The sequence below is a fragment of the Natator depressus genome, chromosome 1 (assembly GCF_965152275.1).
Source record: "Natator depressus isolate rNatDep1 chromosome 1, rNatDep2.hap1, whole genome shotgun sequence".
NCBI lineage: Eukaryota > Metazoa > Chordata > Testudines > Cheloniidae > Natator > Natator depressus.
The window spans coordinates 26,933,916-26,956,332 of NC_134234.1; the positions used below are offsets into that span (position 1 = coordinate 26,933,916).

Sequence of the window (22,417 nt, forward strand, 5' to 3'; positions counted from 1 at the left end):
GTCCCACCATAGGTGGTGATTTACATCTCTCCCAGCTTTTCCCAGTGCCAGAACTGCTGCACCCACTTGGGAACACTGACCCCTCTTGGGGCTTCCCTTTGCTTTTCCCATCAGACTATTATTCTGCAGGGAAACAAAAACAAAGATCTGTGTGGGATATGAATTCTGAAGGTGTGCAGTATCACAGAATTTGCTTCAGAAGTGACGCGGGAAAGAAACCCTAAACAATGGCCAGCCCCTCAGTTCCATTGTATCAACTGTCCAGCTTGTTGTGGTCCAGAACTCTTGGTCATAAACAAACCCACTCATTCATTCTTTGAAAGAAACTTGGTGATCGTCAGGAGGTGGCTCTCCTTGTCCACTCCCATGAATTACATACCACACAATCACATTCTGATTTATAGCTACCTCATCTAGTTCTGTGACGTCAGCTCTGCCACTGCTGTTCTGGTGGGGCCCTATCACGTAGTCAGCTCTCCACCACCACTTGCCCAGTCAGGCTTCGCTGTGAAGTCAGTTCTGCATCATGACTGTTAGTGGAGTGTAGTCCAGTCTGGTCAAATCAAATCACTCCACTCAAGATTCAGAATCTCTAATAGAAACCTACAAAATGAGCCTTTTTGATGAAGCCCCTACTCCTTGGAAGAAAAAATTCCTGGTATCTCAGACAGAGCTCTCTGATCTCTTATGGAGCTTGAATCCCATTCCCAAACCAGAGTTCACGATCTATAAGGTCAGGGTGACCAATATACTCTAGGGCATATTTTGCACAACTCCTATGCCTTTTCCTAAGATCAGTCACAGTAACAATCTATTAGCATGTATACAACAACAACACAGACATATTCCAATTAAAAAAACCCACAAAAAAACCCACAATATGTAGAACTAATGGTAAGAAATAGTGTAATTTGTGTAATGAGGGTGGCCAGAGGTAGCTTTCCCCGTATAGAGGTTGCAGACAGTTCCATCCCTCTACACTATCTAGGTCTGGGGGTTGCACAAACCTAGTCTCAAAACCTCAAACTAGTTTTTACATGTTTACAGGAGTTAACCCTGTTCCCACCTATCGGTATGCTTCTTAGTTCTGGCCAGGAATAGAACCAGGAACACAAAATGGAGCTCTTACCTTATCAGTGAACTGGCTATGCCTAGGAAGTTCATTGCTATGCCAGGGTCCACACTTGCAAATCACATGGGTTTTTAGTCAGGGGACTACAAGATGTCTTCATCTTCTGGTAGGGACTTTCATTTATTATCTTGCTTCTACAGGATAAAGGGCATGTGGCGCGATATCATCTACAACACATAACAACCCAGCTACATGCTGAATTCTGGTTAGAAAGCAGAAATTCTCCCTTGATTTCTTTCTCCCTAAGCACATGCCTGATCTTTTATAAACCTTTGATTACAGAACAAAGCTCAGCTGCCCTAGTTAACACGAGGCTTAGCTGGGGATCCAGCTGCTTTCCTTCAGCTTCAATGAGCTCAGATTAGAATCTACAGTTGGGATTTAACCCCAATCTCCCTAGCCCACAGCTTCTCCTAGAGCAGCAGGCACTCTCAGTGTCCAAGCTAACAGATGCTAGATTTAAACAACTCCAGTTTCCTCAAGCCCACCTGCATTGCTGGCCAGTTTGGCAATGTTTCTGCTTAGTGGTAAATGTCATGACAATAAGAATCTCCTTTTGGGATGCTAACGGACTTGCACACCCCATTATAAAATAGCAGAGTAAGCTTTGGATGAGTATTCTGAGATCCACCCATCATAAGCTTTGACTCACACTGCAGATGTTTGCAAACCAATGCCAGACCTAGCATATACTTCTTTAGATGCAGGGCACCTTTATATGAGGTAATAAGTATTTCAGAAAAACATCAAAACATGGGTGAACTGCTTTTATTCCACTTGCTACATTTGCTATTGGGGAAGTTCAGCAGAGTAGCAGAATAACTTTGATCCTTTCTAATAAATAAAAGTTTCCTTTAAGAAATGTCTCCATTTTGGGTATCACTAACTAGCCTTTTACTTCCTGGCTGCAGCTAGATTGCCCTGGCCACTTCCCTTGGCATGTCAGACCTTTTCTCAGGCTTTTTCCTACCTGAGGTTGCTAGTGGGTTACTTCTTAGTTCTATTTTGAGAAGAGGTCTGTTCTTTTAAAAGTTGTAGAAACTGTTGGATGGATAGAAACTATGGGTTGCGGTTTTTCTTTGTTTGTTTCCAAATTTTATGCACATGCCTTGAACTTTCACAATTTAGTGCATGTTAGCTATACCATATGTTTTCAGTGTTTCACATTCTTTTAAACAAACATATAACAGTCTTTACTGAAGTAAGAACCTGTCAAAACTCTATACCCCCATTTATTACTGTATCTTTTATTGGTGAAGATCTTGTTCCCTTAAATTAGTACTTCTCAATTTTCCACTGGTCTGGAGTTCAGATGCTTTTCTGGACCTCATTAGTTGAGAAATCTGGGTGAAAAACTTGCCAGATTTTGCTAGTAAGATTTCCTGTAAGACCTGGTTTAGGTCAGGTTGGAAGTACTGTGAGAATAGTTTCTCACAGGATTTCCACTTTAGGATAAGTGGCTTTTATTTCCTTATACTTCTGTTATTTAATGGCCTGATCCAATGCCCATTGAAGTCAATGGGAATTCTTCCACTGACTTTCAAAGACATTGGACTAGGCCAAATTTAGATTGATATAATCAGCTAAGTGCAACCAAGTTGATAAAAGGAAATAATTTTTCCTCACTCACAATTTTAATAGTCAGAAACAAATACTGTCAAGAGGGTCTTCCACATTAAGTCCAAAGCCCACATCTTGTTGATCTTTGTTCAAGATGGAAGATGTCTCAGCAAAAGAAGAGTTTTGTGCAGATTTACCAGCTTACCTCATAGGAAGCCTGCAGGATGATTGGGACCATAAAATATATGTTTTATTTTCCCTGTTTTATTGGAATACAGGAAGGCTATAAAAGTTTAAATTCATGTTGTATGTATGTTATATATTTACCACTTGTTGAAGAACAAGAAATCATTTCCTATGCTTAGTGGCTGCACAGGTAATTTATGGGAGCTATAAAACTTTACATCCCGGACAAAATACATCCCTCATTTGTCTAGCTAGCTGGAAAATCAACTCAGAATATGTTTTGATACATCAACCAAAGCTAGAATCCTGGTAGGGTCCTTCCAGAATTCTCTCTTGTTATACACTGTGGGTGAAAGGATTTAAACCAATCTTGTAGAAGAATAAACAAAGCATTCACAACAGGTGAAAACCCCTCATCCATAATATCTAATCCTTGTTTAAGTGTATCTTAGATACACCAAACTGTGAACATATTGTAAGCATCTCTGGCACTCTCAGTCTGCCATTTTGACATATTTTCTAAGATGTTTTCCTATCAATTTAACACCTTCAGTGAATTCCTGGTTCTACTGAAGACAATGTCAAAACTCCCAATTACTTTATTAGGGTCAGAATTTCACCCTTTATCATTCCTCTCCCCCCTTTCTCTGTCACGGAGGACAATACTATCTCCCTGTCACTCAGGTCCATAACCTGGGATAACAGGGATTTATATAGTGGCATTATGATATTTACTGTCTTATTATTTATCTGTTTCCTAATAGTTCTGTTCGCTTTTCTGATTGCTGCTGCACATTGAGTGGATGTTTTCAGAGAACTATCCACAATGACTCCAATATCTCTTTCTTGAGTGGCAACAACTAATTTAGACCCCATCATTTTATATGTATAGTTGTGATTATGCTTTCCAATGTGCATTACTTTGCATTTAGCAACATTAAATGTCATCTGACATTTTGTTGCCCAGTCATGCAGTTTTGAGAGATCCTTTTGTAGCTCTTCGCAGTCTGCCTGGGTCTTAACTATCTTTAGTAATTTTGTATCATCTGCAAATTTGCCACCTCACTGTTTACCCCTTTTTCCAGATCATTTATGAATATGTTGAATAGGACTGGTCACAGAACAGACCCCTGGGGGACACCACTATTTACTTCTCTCAATTCTGAAAACTGACCATTTATACCTACCCATTGTTTCCTATCTTTTAACCAGTTACCAATCCATGAGAGCACCTTCCCTCTTATCCCGTGGCAGCTTACTTTGCATAAGAGCCTTTGGTGAGGGACCTTGTCAAAGGCTTTCTGAAAATCTAAGTACACTATATCCACTAGATCCCCTTGGTCCACATGCTTGTTGACCCCCTCAAAGAATTCTAGTAGATTTCTCTTTTCTAAAATCATGTTGACTCTTCCTCAACAAATTATGTTCATCTGTATGTCTGACAATATTGTTCTGTATTTCAACCCGTTTGCCCGATACTGAAGTCAGGCTTACAGACCTGTAATTGCTGGGATTACCTCTGGAGCCCTTTTTAAAAATTGGCATCACATTAGTTAGCCTCAGTCATCTGATACAAAAGCTGATTTAAATGATAGGTTACAAATTACAGTTGGTAGTTCTGCAATTTCACATTTGAGTTCCTTCAGAACTCTTGGGTGAATACCATCTGGAACTGGTGACTTATTGCTGTTTAATTTATCAATTTGTTCCAAAACCTCCTCTTATGATACCTCAATCTGGGACAGTTCCTCAGATCTGTCACCTAAAAAGAATGGCTCAGGGTTGGGAATCTTCTTCACATCCTCAGCCATGAAGACTGATGCAAAGAATTCATTTAATTTCTCCGCAATGGCCTTATCATCCTTGAGTGCTCCTTTAGCACCTCGAATGTCCAGTGGCCCCACTGGTTGTTTAGCAGGCTCCCTGCTTCTGATGTAATTTAAAAAAAAATTGCTATTACTTCTTGAGTTTTTGGCTGACTGTTCATCAAATTCTTTTTTGGCCTTCCTAATTGTATTTTTAAACTTCATTTGCCAGTGTTTATGCTCCTTTCTATTTTCCTCACTAGGATTTAACTTCCACTTTTTAAAGGATGCCTTTTTGCTTCTCATTGCTTCTTTTACTTTGTTTTTTAGCCACGGTGGCTCTATTTTGGTTCTCTTACTATGTTTTTTAATTTGGGATATACATTTAAGTTGAGCCTCTATTATGGTGTCTTTAAAAAGTTTCCACACAGCTTGCAGAGATTTCACTTTTGGCATTGTACCCTTTAATTTCTGTTTAACTGACCTCCTCATTTTTGTGTAGTTGCCATTCATTGTAGCTTATTGTGTTGTTACAAAACAATGTAAAACTTCAGAGCCTACAAGTCCACTCAGTCCTACTTCTTGTTCAGCCAATTGCTAAGACAAACAAGTTTGTTTACATTTACAGGAGATAATGCTGTCCTCTTCTTATTTACAATGTCACCAGAAAGTGAGAATAGGTATTTGCATGGCCCTTTTGTAGCTGGCATTGCAAAGTATTTATGTGCCAGATATGCTAAACATTCATATGCCACCATTCCAGAGGACATGCTTCCATGCTGATGATGCTCATTAAAAAAATAATGCGTTAATTCAATTTGTGACTGAACTCTTTGGGTGAGAACTGTATGTCCCCTGTTCTTTTTTACCCGCATTCTGCCATGTATTTCATGTTATAGCAGTCTCAGATGATGACCCAGCACATGTTGTTTCATTTTAAGAACACTTTCACTGCAGATTTCACAAAACGCAAAGAAAGTACCAATGTGAGATTTCTAAAGATAGCTACAGCACTTGACCCAAGGTTTAGGAATCTGAAGTGCCTTCCAAAATCTGAGAGGGATGAGGTGTGGAGCATGCTTTCAGAAGTCTTAAAAGAATAACAGTCCAATGTGGAAACTACAGAACCTGAACCACCAAAAAAAAAATCAACCTTGTGCTGGTGGCATCTGACTCAGTTAATGAAAATGAGCATGCATTGGTCTGCACTCCTTTGGATTGTTATTGAGTAGAACCCATCATCAGCATGGACGCATGTCCTCTGGAATAGTGGTGGAAGCATGAAGGGACACATGAACCTTTAGCGCATCTGGCACATAAATATCTTGCAATGCCAGCTACAACAGTGCCATGCGAATGCCTGTTCTCACTTTCAGGTGACATTGTAAAAAAAAGCGGGCAGAATTATCTTTTGCAAATGTAAACAAACTTGTTTGTCTGAGTGATTGGCTGAACAAGAAGTAGGACTGAGTGGACTTGCAAACTCTAAAATTTTACATTATTTTATTTTTGAATGCAGGTTTTTCTGTACATAATTCTACATTTGTAAGTTCAACTTTCATGATAAAGAGATTGCACTACAGTACTTGTATTAAGTGAATTGAAAAATAATATATCTTTTGATTTTTTACAGTGCAAATACTTGTAATCAAAAATAAATATAAAGTGAGCACTGTACACTTTGTATCCTGTGTTGTAATTGAAACCAATATATTTGAAAATGTAGAAAACATCCAAAAATATTTAAATGGCATTCTATTATTGTTTAACAGTGGGATTAATCGCACAATTAATGGCGATTAGTTTTCTTAATTGCAATTAATTTTTTTAATCACTGGACAGTCCTAATTCAAACTTGAACAGGTGCAGAGAAGGGCTACTTGGATGATCCAAGAAATAGAAAACTACCTTATTAAAGGACACTCAAAGAGCATGGCTTGCTTAGCCTAACCAAAGAAGATTGAGGGGAGATATGATTGCTCTCTCTAAATACATCAGAGGGATAAATACCAGGGAGGAAGATGAGTTATTTAAGTTAAGCACCAATCCGGACACAAGAACAAATGGATATAAACTGGCTATCAACAAGTTTAGGCTTGAAATTAGGTGAAGGGGTTTCTAACTATCAGAGGACTGAAGTTTTAGAACAGCTTTCCAAGGGGAGCAGTGGGGGCAGAAAATCTAACTGGCTTCAAGACTAAGCTTGATGAGTTTATGGAGGGGATGGTATGATGGGACTGCTTGTGATGGCATGTGGCCCATTGGCAACTGCCAGTAGCAAAAATCCCCAATAGCTGGAGACAGGACACTTGATGGGGAGGGCTCTGAGTTACTACAGAGAATTCTTTCCCAGGTATCTGCCTGGTGGGTCTTGCCCACATACTCAGGGTCTAACTGATCGCCATAGTTGGGGTCAGGAAGGAATTTTCTCCTGTTCAGATTGGCTGAGACCCTGGGGGATTTTTTTTGCCTTCCTCTGAAGCATGTGGCATGGGTCACTTGCAGGTTTAAACTAGTGGTTTAAATGGTGAATGGTGAATTCTCTGTAACTTGAAGTCTTTAAACCATGATTTCAGGACTTCAGTAATTCAGCCAGAGGTTAGGGGTCTATTTCAGGAAAAGGTGGGTGAGGTTCTGTGGCCTGCAATGTGCAGGAGGTCAGACTAGATGATCACGCTGGTCCCTTCTGACCTTAAAGTCTATGAGTCTATAATAAAAATATATAAAACAATAAAATAACGTCAATTTGAAACTAAAGAAATAGAAAAAGATTTTTAAAAAAACCAAATGATTTTAAGTACTCCCATTTTGGGGTGCCCAACTTTAAACACCTTCATGGGACCTACTTTTCCCACAGAGGGTGCTTAGCATTTAAAAATCCTGGCTTTAATAAAAAGTTTGTTCTTTAATTTCTCAGCATAGTCATTTAAATGCTGTCAGAGATTAAGGACTTGTCTATGTGGGAACATCCAGGAAAATTAATCTGAATTAACTAAAGGGGTGAATTTGAAGTGTATTGGTTAAATCACATTAAAACCCTGTGTGAACCCTCTCATTAAGAAGTAAAGGGGCCTTAATTCACTTCCAAAGTGAATTAAACTATACTACATTAAGGCCACTTTAATTCTGAATAACAGCATTCACACAGGGATTTAATGTGGTTTAAATAATCCACTTCAAATTCACACCTTTAGTTACTTTGGATAAACTTTCCTGTATGTCCAACTGTAGACAAACCCTAAATGATATCCCAACTACTGTGATTACGAAGTTGGATTAAAAACAATATGCACAGACATTCATACCAAAAAACATATACATTCCTGTCATGCTATCAAATCTGGGGTACAAACTGGATGATTGTGCACACGGATTGGTAAATAAATGTTCATTTGCCTCTCTGTACACGCAAATGTTAGATTTTAATGCACAATAGGTGCATGTACATTGCTGCACCCAGGGCTGATCATTTGGCTCTCAATAGCCGTAACTCACCACTGATTGGTGCATATGTGCTTTATTCAGTATGAAGTCATTTTATCATGTAGCTTTCAACGAGGCAGCTGTGTTTCTGATCAGTAAGCACTATCTTTTAGCAAATGTAGCTGATGGAACTGAAATCTAGGAACCCATTACCATGAGTACATTGTAAGGATGAAATAATCATCCCAACTACCTGAGCATAGTGTGGCTTCAGACTTGCTGGAGAGAGCAAAGTGTGGTTCCTGCACTAAATTGGTAATTTTCTTATAGATAAGACCCATGCTAGAGGCTGCATCATAGGCATATTAAGGAACATTTGCTTGCTTAGAGAACTTCAAAGACATCACAGTCCTTTGATTTCCAAAAGTTTAGATCAGGGGTTGGCAACCCATGGCACACGTGCCAAAGACGGCGCACGAGCTGATTTTTAATGGCACGCTGCTGCCTGCCGGGTCTCAGCTGCTGGCCCGGCTCAGCCCGCTGCCGAACCCAGGCCGGAGGCAGGCTGAGCGGGACCGGCGGCCGGAACCCTGGCAAGCAGCAGCGTGCCATTAAAAATCCTGCCCACCTCAGCCTGCTCCCCCCCGAGGGGGCAGGGTGAAGAAGCTTGGTCCTGCTGGCTGCTGCTGCAGGGCAGGCAAGCTCCCCCCTCCCCAGCCTCTTCCCCCAGTGCGCTGGGTTCCTGGGTTCCTGCCCCGCCTCCTCCTCTCCCTCCCTGCTGCCGATCAGCTGATGGCCCTTGCAAGGGACGGGGAGAAGCGGAGCCGCAGCACGCTCCCTGCTCCGGGGAGGAGGCAGAGAAGAGGTGGGGACGGGGTCTTGGGGAAGGGGGTGGAATCAGGGCATACCCCCTCCAGCCCCCTGCCATGAGCCGGTCTGGGCAGGGGGCTGGGAGCACCCCCACGACCCTAGCCCACACCCCCAGCCCTCTGCCCTGACCCCTACACCCACACACACACATTCACAGCCCTCTGCCCTGATCCCTGCACCCCCACACACCCCAACCTCCTGCCCTGACCCCTGCACCCTCCCACGACCCCAGCCCTGACTCCAGCACCCCACACACATACCTAGCCCCCCCACACCCTATGCCCTGACTCCTGCACTCCCTCACATGCCCCCTGCCCTGACTCCTGCACCCCCCACACATACCCAGACCCCCACAGCCCATGCCCTGACTCTTGCACCCCCACATTCCCACCCCCACCCTGAGCACCAAATGGAAGCTCCTGCACCCCCCTCCTCCACATTCCCACCTGCACCCCTTGCACCAAATGGGAGCTGCCCAGGTAAGAACTCCACACCCAAACCTCCTGCCCCAACCCTGAGCCCCCTTCCTCATTCAAGGTCCTGGCCAGATCCTACACCCCAACCCCCAGCCTGCTCCTTCACCCCCAGCCCTGTGTCAGTGCACTCCCACCCTCAGCTCAGTGCAGAGAGAGAGAGAGAGGAAGAGAATGAGCTAGAACCAGGGAGAAGGTAGGTACCCACTCTATGTGGTCAGGGCCAGGATCCCAGTCCGGCGGTGGGCTGAGCGGGGCCGGCAGCTGGGACCCTGGCTGGCAGGAGCCGGTGGATGGAACCCAGACCGTCAGCGGGCTGAGTGGCAGCGGGCTGAGCCGCTCAGCCCACTGCCGGTCTGGGGTCCTGGCCGCCAACCCGCTCAGCCTGCTGCTGGTCTGGGGTTCTGACTGCTGGCCCCTTGCCAGCCGGGGTCCCGGCTGCAGGCCCCGCTCACCCTGCTGCTGGCTTAGGTGAACGGAACCCCAGGCTGGCAGCGGGCTGAGCGGGTCGGCGGTGTAAAATCAGCATTTTAATTTAATTTTAAATGAAGCTTCTTAAACATTTTGAAAACCTTGTTTACTTTACATACGACAATAGTTTAGTTATATAATATATAGACTTATACAGAGAGACCTTCTAAAAAATGTTAAAATGTATTACTGGCACGTGAAACCTTAAATTAAAGTGAATAAATGAAAACTCGGCACACCACTTCTGAAAGGTTGCCGACCCCTGGTTTAGATTATTTATACATTAGAAAAGGTTTTCTTTGCTTTTTCAAACTACTCATTGCAATAATATAACAATTTAGGACCATATTCTGCACTCACCTCCACAAGAGACAAGACTCTGGCCCTTATACTGCAATGAGTAGTCTGACAAAGCACAGAAAGCATTCTGTCAGGCTTTTACACTTTGTCTCACCTAAAATGCAGTACACATTATGCACTAATGTCACATTATTTTCTTGATCAGTTTGGAATGGCCTTATTCATCCTAGGTGGCATTTTCAAAAGCTCCACATGCATTTAGGAGCATAAATCCCATTGACTTTCTGCATCTTTTCAGGGAGCTTTTTATATCTGATTTCTATTCCTACATGTAAGCGCTGTGCACCTTGCTATGACTAAAAACTAGTTTTTCTTGGATGCTGCTTATGCAGTATAGAGCTTGTCGAAAATTTCCCATCTAAATATTTCCTCAGCAGAAAATAGCTTCTTGACTAAACAGAAATATTTACCAAATATTTTCCACTTTCCTGAAAGGTTTTCTTTTTTTGAATAAAAACTTCACTTTTCAGCCACTGAAAGGTGAAATTTTTCTTTTAAACTGAACCATTTCCATTTTTTTGACAAAAACCTGAAAATATTTGAAGAAAAATTTTGATGAAAATTAAAAAAAAAATTGTTTTAATCACAATGTTTCATAGGGATAAATCATTTCCCAGACATCTCAAACTAGCCTCACCCTCTCCACAGTGCGGCTTTAGCTGATAACTCTGAAATCAGACTTGCATTTAATTAGCTATTACTCAGGTTTCTCCGTCCATGCCCCCTCCAGGACTAGAGACAGACTGATCCCTTGAAAGACGTCAGTAAGACAAATACTGAGAATGTTCATGGATCTCACAGATGTTCTCACAAGGAGAGAAGGCTTGATGCCACTGCTGCAGCAGCACCACCACCTGCTTTTCTGGATTACCTTTAAACAGCATTTAATAAAAAGCTGCACCTGTAAGTGTGTGTGAAAGATAAATGATTTAATTATATGGGGAAGATCTCTTGATGGCTAGAAGCCAGGTAGAATTTTCTGAAAGTAATAGGCGATTCCTTTAGCTGAATTGAGATATGTGCCTGGTTGATGTTTAAGGGGATTTATGGACATTTAATCTGTGTTGTCATGGATTAAATTTTCTCTCCCCAAAAGATATCACAATGTGGGGAAAATGTGGTGAAGCTACTTACTACCATGAAGCACACACACCATGGTGAGATCCTCCCCACCCCGCTCTGTCCCCTCTATGCCAAGTAAAAAGGGTGGAGTGGAGTAAAGGCAGGGCCGGATTAAGACCTTTAGAGGCCCTAAGCACTGAAAAGATTATGGTGCCCCCCCATATGTAATTCAAAATAAAAACAATACTATACCGTAAAATAAAATTTTATTTTTTGAAATGACATAAAACTTACATGTATGCTGAAATTAAAATAGCTTCTTTCTAGCTTCTTTCTGATTGCAAAATTCTGGATGAGTTCATCAAAGCTGACTTAACGAAGCATGTCTGCTTCCATACACAATAGGGAAAGTGAATCAAGTCTGTTCTGACACGTTGTTCTCTGAGGGTTTTTTATTCTTTTCAGCTAAGGAAAAGAGTGTTCTGCGGAGCAGTTAGTAATCATCAATGTTAGAAAAATACATAGTGCGATCTCTACATTTGGAAATACACATTGTATTCCCTCTTTCAATATTGTGTCATGAAGATCAATGTGACTGAATTTCATTTTTCCTGTTTCATTAAACTTTGCGCGCATATAACAGTGGAGGTGCCATACTTCTTCACAGAGATTCATGTTCAAGTCAACAGGGTATGAGTCAACTAGCTTTTGGGAACCTTGTGAATATTGTTTGTAAGATAAATCCATATTCTTTAGAAAAGAAAATCTACTTGATGCTTCTTTGTACACTTCACTTCTCCTCTTCATACGAGCTTCAAGTGTATCAATTATAGCATAGTAAGTAGATATGCAAAATTTATCTCTAGGATTCAATGCTGATCCTGTTTCTGTTGCACTGCTATCATTTGCTTGTTGTTTCCTGATTCGCTTGCGGGACTGGGCTTCTTTGTAATTAGTATCAGGCAAGATATCTTTTGATATGTCTTCAGATCTTTTGAAATCATTCCTCAAAGTGTGTAAGTGGTCTGCTAATGATTGACAGAGGTCTGCACATGTTTTCAAATCCAATTCTTTTTCTTGGAGAGCTTGTTTTGTGTGGTAAAAGTGTTGTAAAATTTCATTCCATATGGTCAACATGAATACAAACTCTAGTTCTTGCATCTTGTTTGCAATGTTTTCTGCCTCTCGTATAGTTTCTCCCTTTTGTGATTGGTGTTCAGCTATACTTTCTAATGCATCCACAATCTTTGAGTAGGACTCCAGAATTGCACTTGTTGCCACTGCATGTGCCTCCCAGCGAGTATTACAAAGAGATTTCAACACACGATCATTGCCCAAATATGTTTTAAGAACTTCCCATCAGTGTGTTGAGGCAGAGAAAAATGTATAAAGTAACTGGACTGTTGAGAAAAATCGTACTGCCACTGGACAACAATCAACAGCACTGTGGCCAACAAGATTGAGAGAGTGTGCAGCACATGGTATGAATATGGCATGTTTGTTCTGTTCTAAAAGCTTCTTTTTGTGGACAATATCATATTTGTTTGTAATATGGACTTTGGTAAAAGTCCAACGTGATTTCTCATATGGCCCAGTGTGGTATTGATAGTCCTTTGGTCCATGATAGCTCAGTGGTTTGAGCACTGGCCTGCTAAAGCCAGGGTTGTGAGTTCAATCCTTGAGGAGGGCATTTAGGGATCGGGGGAAAAATTGGGGATTGGTCCTGCTTTGAGCAGGAGGTTGGACTAGATGATCTCCTTAGGTCCCTTCCAACTCTGATATTCTATGATTCTATCCAGTAAGCTACATCATCGGTACTGAAATCAACCCACATACCAGGATCTTTTCTCCTATTATTTACAGCATGAGCAGGTTCAGTCTCTGACACATCCACACCTTCTAGAACAATGTCTGTTTTACCACCAGCAGTAGGATGATCAGTTACAGTCTCTGACACATCCACATATTCTGGAATGGTGTTTGTTTCACCAATAGAAGAAGGGTCAGTCTCTGAAACACCTACAGATTTTGGAATGCTGTCTGTGCTACTGAGAGAAGATGTTGCTTCTGATGGATTCGCTTTGAAAAATGATGTCAGCTTTGGAAGATTTTGGAAAATTTCACTAGTTTTTTGTTTCTTTTCTTCTGCCAGTTTATGTTTCTGTGCTCCACTCAGTTGTTTACGTTTCATCCTGCCCCTTATCTCAGTTATCTGAACTTAAAAAAAAAATTACACAACGTACACTATTTTTATATATATATATAATATATATATGAGAAAAAGCGAATCAAGTACATATAACTCAGAAGAATATATCAATAATAAAACATAAATGTATTGCAAATACATGACAGGATCTGATTTCCTCACATTATTTTGATCTACGTTATTAGGACACCCCCCTGGTTTAGGTGGGGATAAGTAATACAAAGAGAACAGAAAAATGGGGGAAGAGTGTGTAGTGGAGTGTAAGGAAGTCTAACAACGTTCTGATTTTTCCCATGATGACTACTTGGATGCTTTTTTCTGAAATATCAAATTTAAAAAAAAATCTCATTTTTTTGGTGCCCCCTGCTTTGCTGGTGCCCTAAGCATGTGCTTAGTCTCCCTATTGGGTAATCAGCCCTGAGTAAAGGGGCCGTAAACCCCCTACATCTGACTTGTGGAGGATTCCCCCAGCCCAGGCACTGCAGAAGACAACCATAAGGCTGCCTTTTGAGGACCTCTTCACAATCCCGTTGTAAGGTGCATACCAGGAATGGAGCTGGGGGCAGGAAGAGAGTTTTGGGGTGGGTCTGAGGAGATTCTGGGAAGCTGCCATAGATTTGACTCCTAGGGCTATCTAAATGATGCCAGGGGCTCTCCAGCCATGAGAGCAACTCAGGATTGGGAGGGCAGGAAGCTATCTTAAAGTCATTTTAACCCCTGCCCCCCCCATCCTCATTTTGAGTTCTGGACTCTACCTCTTAGAGATACAGTACAGAAAAAGGGATCCAACAGTCTCAAAGAAAATTATTCCAACACTCTACTGAGTTTTGGAATGAACAATGGACATCAAGGTGTTTGTGCATCCTGGGAATCATAAAGCAGGCAGGACCTGGCCCTGCAAAGTGCTGCCAAATTTATAGCAAGGAGCTCCCTCTGCATTAGTCTTGAGGTAAGCCGGTCTCCTCTCATTGCAGACCACCTGTGCTGGCTGTGGTGGGAAGGTAGAATCATAGGGTTAGAGGGGACTGCAAGGCTCATCTAGTCTAACCACCTGCCAAAATGCAGGATTTGTTTTGTCTAAACCATCCATGACAGATGGCTATCCAGCCTCCTTTTGAAAATCTCCAGAAAAGAAGCTTCCACAACCTCCTTAGGCAGTCTGTTCCATTGTCCTACTGTTCTTACAGTTAAGAAGTTATCCTTGAGATTTAATATAAATCTGCTATGCTCCAGTTTGAACCCATTGCCTCTTTTCCTGTCCTCTGTGGTAAAAAGAGAACAACGTTTCTCCATCTTTTTTACGGCAGCCTTTCAGTATCTGAAGACTGCTATCATATCCCCCATTAATCTCCTCTTTTCCAAACTAAACAAGCCGAGTTCCTTTAGCCTTTGCTCAGATGGCTTGCATTCCATCCCTTTGATCATCTGTGTCGCTCACCTCTGGATCTATTCCAGTTTCTCTATATCCTTTCTATACACTGGTGACCAAAATTGGATACACTACTCCAGCAGAGGCCTAAGTAGTACCGAGTAGAGCAGTACTATCATTTCCCATGACTTGCATGCTATGCCTCTGTTAATGCAACCTAAAATTGCATTTTTTTGCAATAGTTTCGCATTGCTAACTCATGTTGAGATTGTGTTCCGCTACAACTCCCAGATCCTTCTCAGCAGTGCTGCTGTCAAGCCAGTTATCCCCCATTCTGTATTAGTGCATTTGGTTTTTCTTCCCCAAATGTAGCACCTTACATTTGTCTTTGTTGAATTTTGTTTCATTGTCTATAGCCCAGGTCTCCAATTTCTCGAGATCCCTCTGAATTTTAGCTCTATCCTCCAAAGTGTTTGCAGCCTGTCCTAGCTTTGTGTCATCTGCCAATTTAAACAGTATGCTCTCTATACCTACATTAGGTCATTAATAAAGATTTAAACAAGACTGGACCCAGAACAGATCCCTGTTGAACCCCATTTGAGACCTCCCTCCAATCCGACATCATTCCATTAATAGTTACTCTTTGCAGTTGTTTAACCAAATATGTAGCCACTTACTGGCAGTTCTGTCAAGCCCGCATTTCTCCAGCGTACTTATCTGAATGTCATGTGGGACTGTGTCAAAACCACTGATGAAGTCTAAGTATATTATATCCACTACATTCGCCCTATCCACCAAATCAGTTAGCCTGTCAACGAAGGAAATCAAGCTAGTCTGGCATGATTTGTTCTTGGTAAATCCATGCTGGCTGCTAGTGATTACCCCTCCACTTTCCAGCTATTCGCAAATTGAATGTTTTATACGTTGCTTGAGTAGCTTCCCAGGTATCAAAGTCAGGCTGACTGGTCTATAGTTCCCCAGTTCCTCCTTTCCCCGCTTTTTAAAGATGGGCACTATATTAGTAGCCCTTCTCTGGTCTTATGGGACCTCGCCTGTCATCCATGAGTTTGTAAGTATTATTGCCGAGATTCCGAGATTTCTTCAGCTAATTCCTTCAGTACCGTTGAGTGAATAGCATCTGGCCCTGCTGATTTGAATTTATTCAAATGGGTCAGAAGATCTCTGACATATTCTTAACTTACTCTGATCTGCATCCCTTCCCCTTTATTGTCTATGGTAACTTCACTAGTCATCTGGTCACATTATTTTTTGTGAGAAGACTGAAGCAAAGTAGGCATTGAGCGGCTCTGCCTTTCTATCATCTTCCATTACCAGCTCACCTTCTCCATTGAGCAGTGGACCCATACCATCCTAGATCTTGCTTTTTGTCTGACATATTTGAAGAACCCCTTCCTGTTGTTTCTAACATTTCTTGCCAGCTGTAACTCATTCTTTGCCTTAGCTTTCCTGATTTTGTCCCTATGTGCTTGCACTATTCCCATGTATACCTCCTTGGTCACATGCCCCTCCTTCCATTTCCTGTATGTATCCCTTTTGGTTTTGGATAGCTAAAAAGCTCCTTGAGCAGCCACATTAGCCTCCTGTGGCTCTTTTTATCTTTCCCCTGCATTGGAATAACTTGATGTTGAGCCTCTAGTATTACGTATTTTAAGAACTGACAGCTCCCTTCGACTCCTTTTCTTCTTAATTGGTCTTCCCCTGGGACCTTGCCTACTATTTCTCTGAGTTGGTTGAAATCCACCTTTCTGAAATCCTGTGTCCATGTTTTGCTGTTCTCATGTCCTTCTTTCCATAGAATCTTGAATTCTATCAGATCATGATCACTTCCTCCCAAGTTCCTGACAACTTTCATGTTTGTAGCTAATTCATCCCTGTTGGTCAAAACCAGATCCAAAATGGATGACCCCCTAGTTGTTTCCTCAACTTTCTGAATCAGAAAGCTTTCCCCTACACATGCTAAGAATTTGCAGGATATATTATATTTTGCTGCAATAGTCTTCCAATATATATCATTGAATTTAATATCCCCCATTAATACTAGCTCATGTGTTAGCTAATCTTATTAACTGTTTATAGAATTACTCATCCACTTTCTCTTTCTGATTTGGTGGTCTATAATAGACTCCCACCATAACCTTACTACTGTTCTTTTCCCTTGTTATCCTCACCCACAGACTTAGTAGGTCTGTGACTCACTTGCCCTTGGACCTCAGAATAAGTGTATTCATTCTTGACATACAGCACAACATCTCCTCCTTTTTTCTTATACGTATCCTTTTGGAACAAGCTATATTACTCAATGCAGGTACTCCAATCATGGGAGTTGTTCCACCAAGTCTCTGTCATGCCAATTAAGTCATAATTTTTGTTGTCAGACGCCACCAGTGTGGTGCTCTGCTCTGTTCAATGTTGATAACAGTTGTCCGTGTGCATGTGTTCCCTCTGTGTGCTGCCCCGGCTCTGCAGATCGCTGGCACAGCAGACCCTGAGAGAACCCCCATGTCAACAGACTCCCATAAGGTACGAAGGCACCCGGCCAGGTTTATTGTCAAACAAAGCACAGTAATAGCTTCCAGCAGACTCTACAGGACATACTACAAATATGTGCCCCCTGACAATGGACACAGCTCAGTCAGTGGTGGGACATTCCACTGCCCCCTAGGCCGGACAAAGACATCCACTCAGGGATGCATTCTTATATACAGGTACAAACAAGTTACGCATCATTCTGGACATATTGCGGTGCAACCCCTCTACGTAGCAAGGTTCCGCCTCTCACCTTATACATGTTGGTTCGAACAAAACAACTCTATCCATCACATTACCCTTTTGCCCCTGTCTTTAGGATGGGTCAGCCTGTTCCTTGTTATGTGTGTGGAATGTGCAAGTATTGGAGTGTTCTGGTATCTAGTGTCCAGTACCTTTTAGGTACGTATGTTTTTGCAACATCAGCCCTTTCCTTGCCAGCTTCTGTGAGCAGGGCCTGCCTCTGGCTCACAGCTTAACTTTGCTTTATGTTAGCAAAGTCTTGACCATTACTTTAGTTCAGGCCTTAAGCTTCATACCGGGCCTCTGATATAAGGGTTTATGTTTCAGGGCCTCATCTTACTACAATTTTCTTCATATACTATGACTTTCAGTTCATCTTGCTTCTTCCCCATACTCCTTGCAATCGCATACAGGCATCGAAGATACTTTGCAGATTACCCTGTTGCTTTTCTTTTTGCCTTTTGAATGCAGTTGTTATTTCTAGACCCTTCTTCAGCAATTAGCCCCTTTCCCTTGTCTTTGTTACTTGACCATAGATACACATTGGCTGTATTTTTGTCACCATCCACCATTGGACCTAGTTTAAAACTCTCATCAGGTTAGCCAGACAATGTCCAAGGATGCTCTTCCTAGTATTAGATAGATAGAGCCCATCCCAGCACAGTAATCCTCTTTTCTGGAACATCAGCTTGTTGTTGAAGAAGCCAAAGCCCATTTGCCGACACCACCGGTGTAACCACACATTTACTTCCGCGATTTGATGGTTTCTGCCCAGGCCTTTTCCTTCAACAGAGAGGATGGACGAGAACACCACTTGTGTTGGACGAGAACACCAAACTCTTTTATCCTTCTTCCCAGATCCACGTAGACTGCAGTGATCTGTTCAAGGTCCTTCTTGGTAGTATCGTAAGTCTCCCTTCCCTCATGTGAAGGTGTTGATGGAAGAAGATCTCTCTTTGAGTAGAGGGGAGTAGCAGAGCTCCATATTCCTTCTGTATGGTTAAGGTATATTTGCTAAAGTGTGTGGAGAAATTTGTATGGGCACTGGTCTTGCCATTATTTCTGAGTGTTGAATCCTGCAGAGGACTAAGCACTATGGACCAGACTCAGCAATGTATTTAAGCATATGGTTTATTTATATGCCTAAAATTAAGCATGTGCATAGGTGTGTCACTGGATCAGGAACAAAATGCTCTGCATCTTCCAGGATTGAGCCCTTAATTGTTCACTGTAAATGAACACCAGATTTATGCCCACACGTAATTTTAAAATACACTGGTCTTTTTCACAATTACATTCACAGTTTAAAGGATTTTTTTTTACTAGTACTATATGGATTTCAATAAAAACAAGCAAACAAACAGCCAAGCTAAGAACATCTTTTATGTTTCCTGAATGTCAGAAACCTAATATTAGTAACTCTCCTATTATATTACTTTGGGAAGTTGCTAGGAAGGTATTTGGTATTCTTCCCACAAAATCAATGGAACCACTATTTAGTGTAACGTATTTCACATTTCAAATATAAATTTTGATGTCTTACTGTTTTATACAGGAAGGATTTTATAGATACAGTTCAGAAACTTCAAATAGATGAAAAGGGTATTATTTAGAGAGAGACAATAAGTCTCACTTTTATTGTTGAAGTTTCTTTTAATATCAAAACTAGAAAAGAATCTAGACTTCTGTGCATTTAAATACTTTTTCTTTCCATTGCATTCCTGTATTTTTGATTTTTACATAGTTTGGTGTGCTTTTGTATAGAAGATGGTGGAAGTGTTTCACTCTTCCTCCTAAATTGATTCAATTGCAGACTAGTTGCAGAAGGGTAGGCAACAAGCCAAAGAAAATATCTGTAGTTCAGCTTATTGTGTAGCTATTTGAAATAAACATATGATGCATCATCCTGGTGCCATCATCCCTGCTCTTCGTGTCATTTTTCCCTTTGCAGTTTGTTGAATCCCAAGGTGTATTACAGAGGCAGCCTATAACGATCCTCTACACAAGTATCTGCCTACCCAGCTGCCTTTTCAATCACACTTTTGCACAAGGCTGCTGGAGTTGGTTACACTAAAGTGACTTAGTTTATATATAATGGATTATTGATATTTAAGTTTATAAACAGTGGTAGAATAGTAAAGTGATCCTGGCAGTAGGGTATTTACCGTGGGAAGATCCTCTGGCCTAAGTGCAGTCACTAATAGCTATAAGCCACTCAGCAGCTGCTCTGCAGCAGCTAATATTTATGTGATAGCTTGTTCTGTATGACAGAGCTAGATCTCATGTACAGACAGGTTGCTATTGAAATAGCTGCTTCTTGCTGGTACCCTGAACACGTTCGTGTTACAAATGTTTGAAACTGTTTTCTTCTGTTTCATAAATATGAGTATATTTATTTGCCTCTCTTTTCTTCTTCCGTAGGTAATGCATTTGTGGTTAGCCTGGCTTTGGCAGACCTGGTGGTGGCCTTGTATCCATATCCACTGGTGCTCTTAGCCATTTTCCACAATGGATGGTCCTTGGGTGAAATGCACTGTAAACTGAGTGGCTTTGTGATGGGACTAAGCGTAATAGGCTCCATCTTCAACATTGCTGCAATTGCAATAAACAGATACTGCTATATATGCCATAGCTTTGCTTATGACAAAGTGTATACCTGGTGGAACACAATGCTATATGTCTGCCTAATTTGGGTGTTAACAGTTGTTGCAACTGTGCCAAATTTTTTCGTTGGCTCTTTAGAGTATGATCCGCGCATCTATTCATGCACATTTGTTCAGACTGCTAGCTCCTATTACACCATCGCTGTTGTCATAATTCATTTCATAGTACCTATCACTATTGTGAGCTTCTGCTACTTTCGGATTTGGATCTTAGTGATTCAAGTAAGAAGAAGAGTCAAATCAGAAATAAAACCAAGACTGAAGCCAAGTGACTTCAGAAACTTTCTCACCATGTTCGTGGTTTTCGTGATCTTTGCCTTTTGTTGGGCGCCACTGAACTTCATTGGACTAGCTGTAGCTATCAATCCTTTGGAAATGGCACCAAAAATTCCTGAGTGGTTGTTCGTCGTAAGCTATTTCATGGCCTACTTCAACAGTTGCCTTAATGCAATAATATACGGACTTCTTAACCAGAATTTTCGGAAAGAATATAAACGAATCCTAATGTCACTGTGGATGCCAAGGCTTTTCTTTCAGGACACATCCAAAGGGGGGACTGAAGCTCCAAAGACCAAGCCTTCTCCTGCTTTAAACAACAATGACCAAATCAAAACTGATACCTTGTAAATGTGTTATGGTGAATGCAAAGAAGTGTCATTGAGAACTCCAGTGATGTAATTGTAAGATTACACTCATTCTTGCTGACTTTTCTGTTCTTTCAATTTTAATGTCATATAGTGACTGGAATACTGTTGTCTTGATAAAACACACTGCTCTTCTAAATTCATATTTTATACAAGATACCAATTTGAAATCAGCTTCAGAATTAAAGTAGAACATGAATGCCAGCTGCTTTATTTCTGAGAGACTAATTCTGCTCTCAAAATGTGGATGAGGCAGTCATTGACTTCAGTGGGGGGTCATGCATTTATCCAAGGTCAGAATTTGGCTCTTAGAAAATATAATGAATGCATTTGCTTAGAGGTATAGTAGTCAAGGCTGAGGGCAAATTTTTCCTGTCATATTTGCACATGGAGATTGACGTAGATACTGTGCTTTCCCTCTATGTGTCAAACTTGGCATTTCTGTGTATGTACTGGTAGGGAAACAAGTTTTGCTTGTGTACTGAAGAGGAGAATTTTGTCCTACAAGAATATTTTATCACTAATGCCTTTCCTGGCAGGGATTTTCATATATATCCATCTCAGTTTATTTATTCTATTTGTCTTCTGTATATATTCTTTCTTTCTCTTTTTTTCCTTCAGATGATACAATGTAACTGGTCAGTTGTTTACACATTTATATTACTTTGAGGATTCTTCTTCTAATATGTGCTCAGAATTCCCATTAGTACTTGGTGGAGTGGTGTGTATATTGAAGGGCAATAGACACATAATAACTGTTTAGAAATAATAGATATAAAATATATAGTATAAATATTGCCTTCTTAATTTTATACATAGTATATATAGTTCATTTGGAAGTTGTAGGCTCCAAAAACTATATGGAACAATGAATTCCAAACAGAATCATGTAAAATGAAGGGGAGTCACTAACGGTGTCACTTTTCAAAAGTACTCAGCATTGACCTAGCTCTGCTCCCATTGGAGTCAGTGGTGAAACGCTCATTTACTTCATTGACTCTCACTGACTTCGGTGCGAGCAGCATTTGGCCAATACTGAACACTTTTGAGAAAATCTCCCCTGAGATATTTAAAGGTTTTTTGTACATGGGGCAGGTGTGGTTGCCTGCTTCAAGTGGGGTTCTGCTCTAAAAATATCAGGATGAGGTTCCATGTTTGTGGTCTCTTAGTGTGACTCCAGCTCAACTCTGCACAGTTTACAAGATAAAAGGGAGGGGTTTTTTTGGTCAGCTCTGCAAACTCAGCCTTCTCTTTCCTTCTCCACTAACAGCAATCATGCAGGCCAAATTACAACATGGGTTACACCTGCACACCCCACTATGGCCTGTATAATTTAGCTCGCATCATCTTTATTACTACAGTACATAAGAACTTAAGAATGGCTATACTGAGTTAGACCA

At 41.2% G+C, this 22,417-nt stretch overlaps 1 protein-coding gene across 1 annotated transcript in view; it reads left to right on the forward strand.

The window, feature by feature from the left end:
* The window catches only part of MTNR1B (melatonin receptor 1B), a 55,525-nt gene extending 34,525 nt beyond the window's left edge, over positions 1-21,000 (forward strand). Inside the window, exon 2 of the mRNA XM_074943171.1 lies at positions 20,132-21,000. Coding sequence (XP_074799272.1) covers positions 20,132-21,000 — 869 coding nt within the window. The remainder of the gene's footprint in view (positions 1-20,131) is intronic.
* The last annotated feature ends 1,417 nt before the right edge of the window (positions 21,001-22,417 follow it).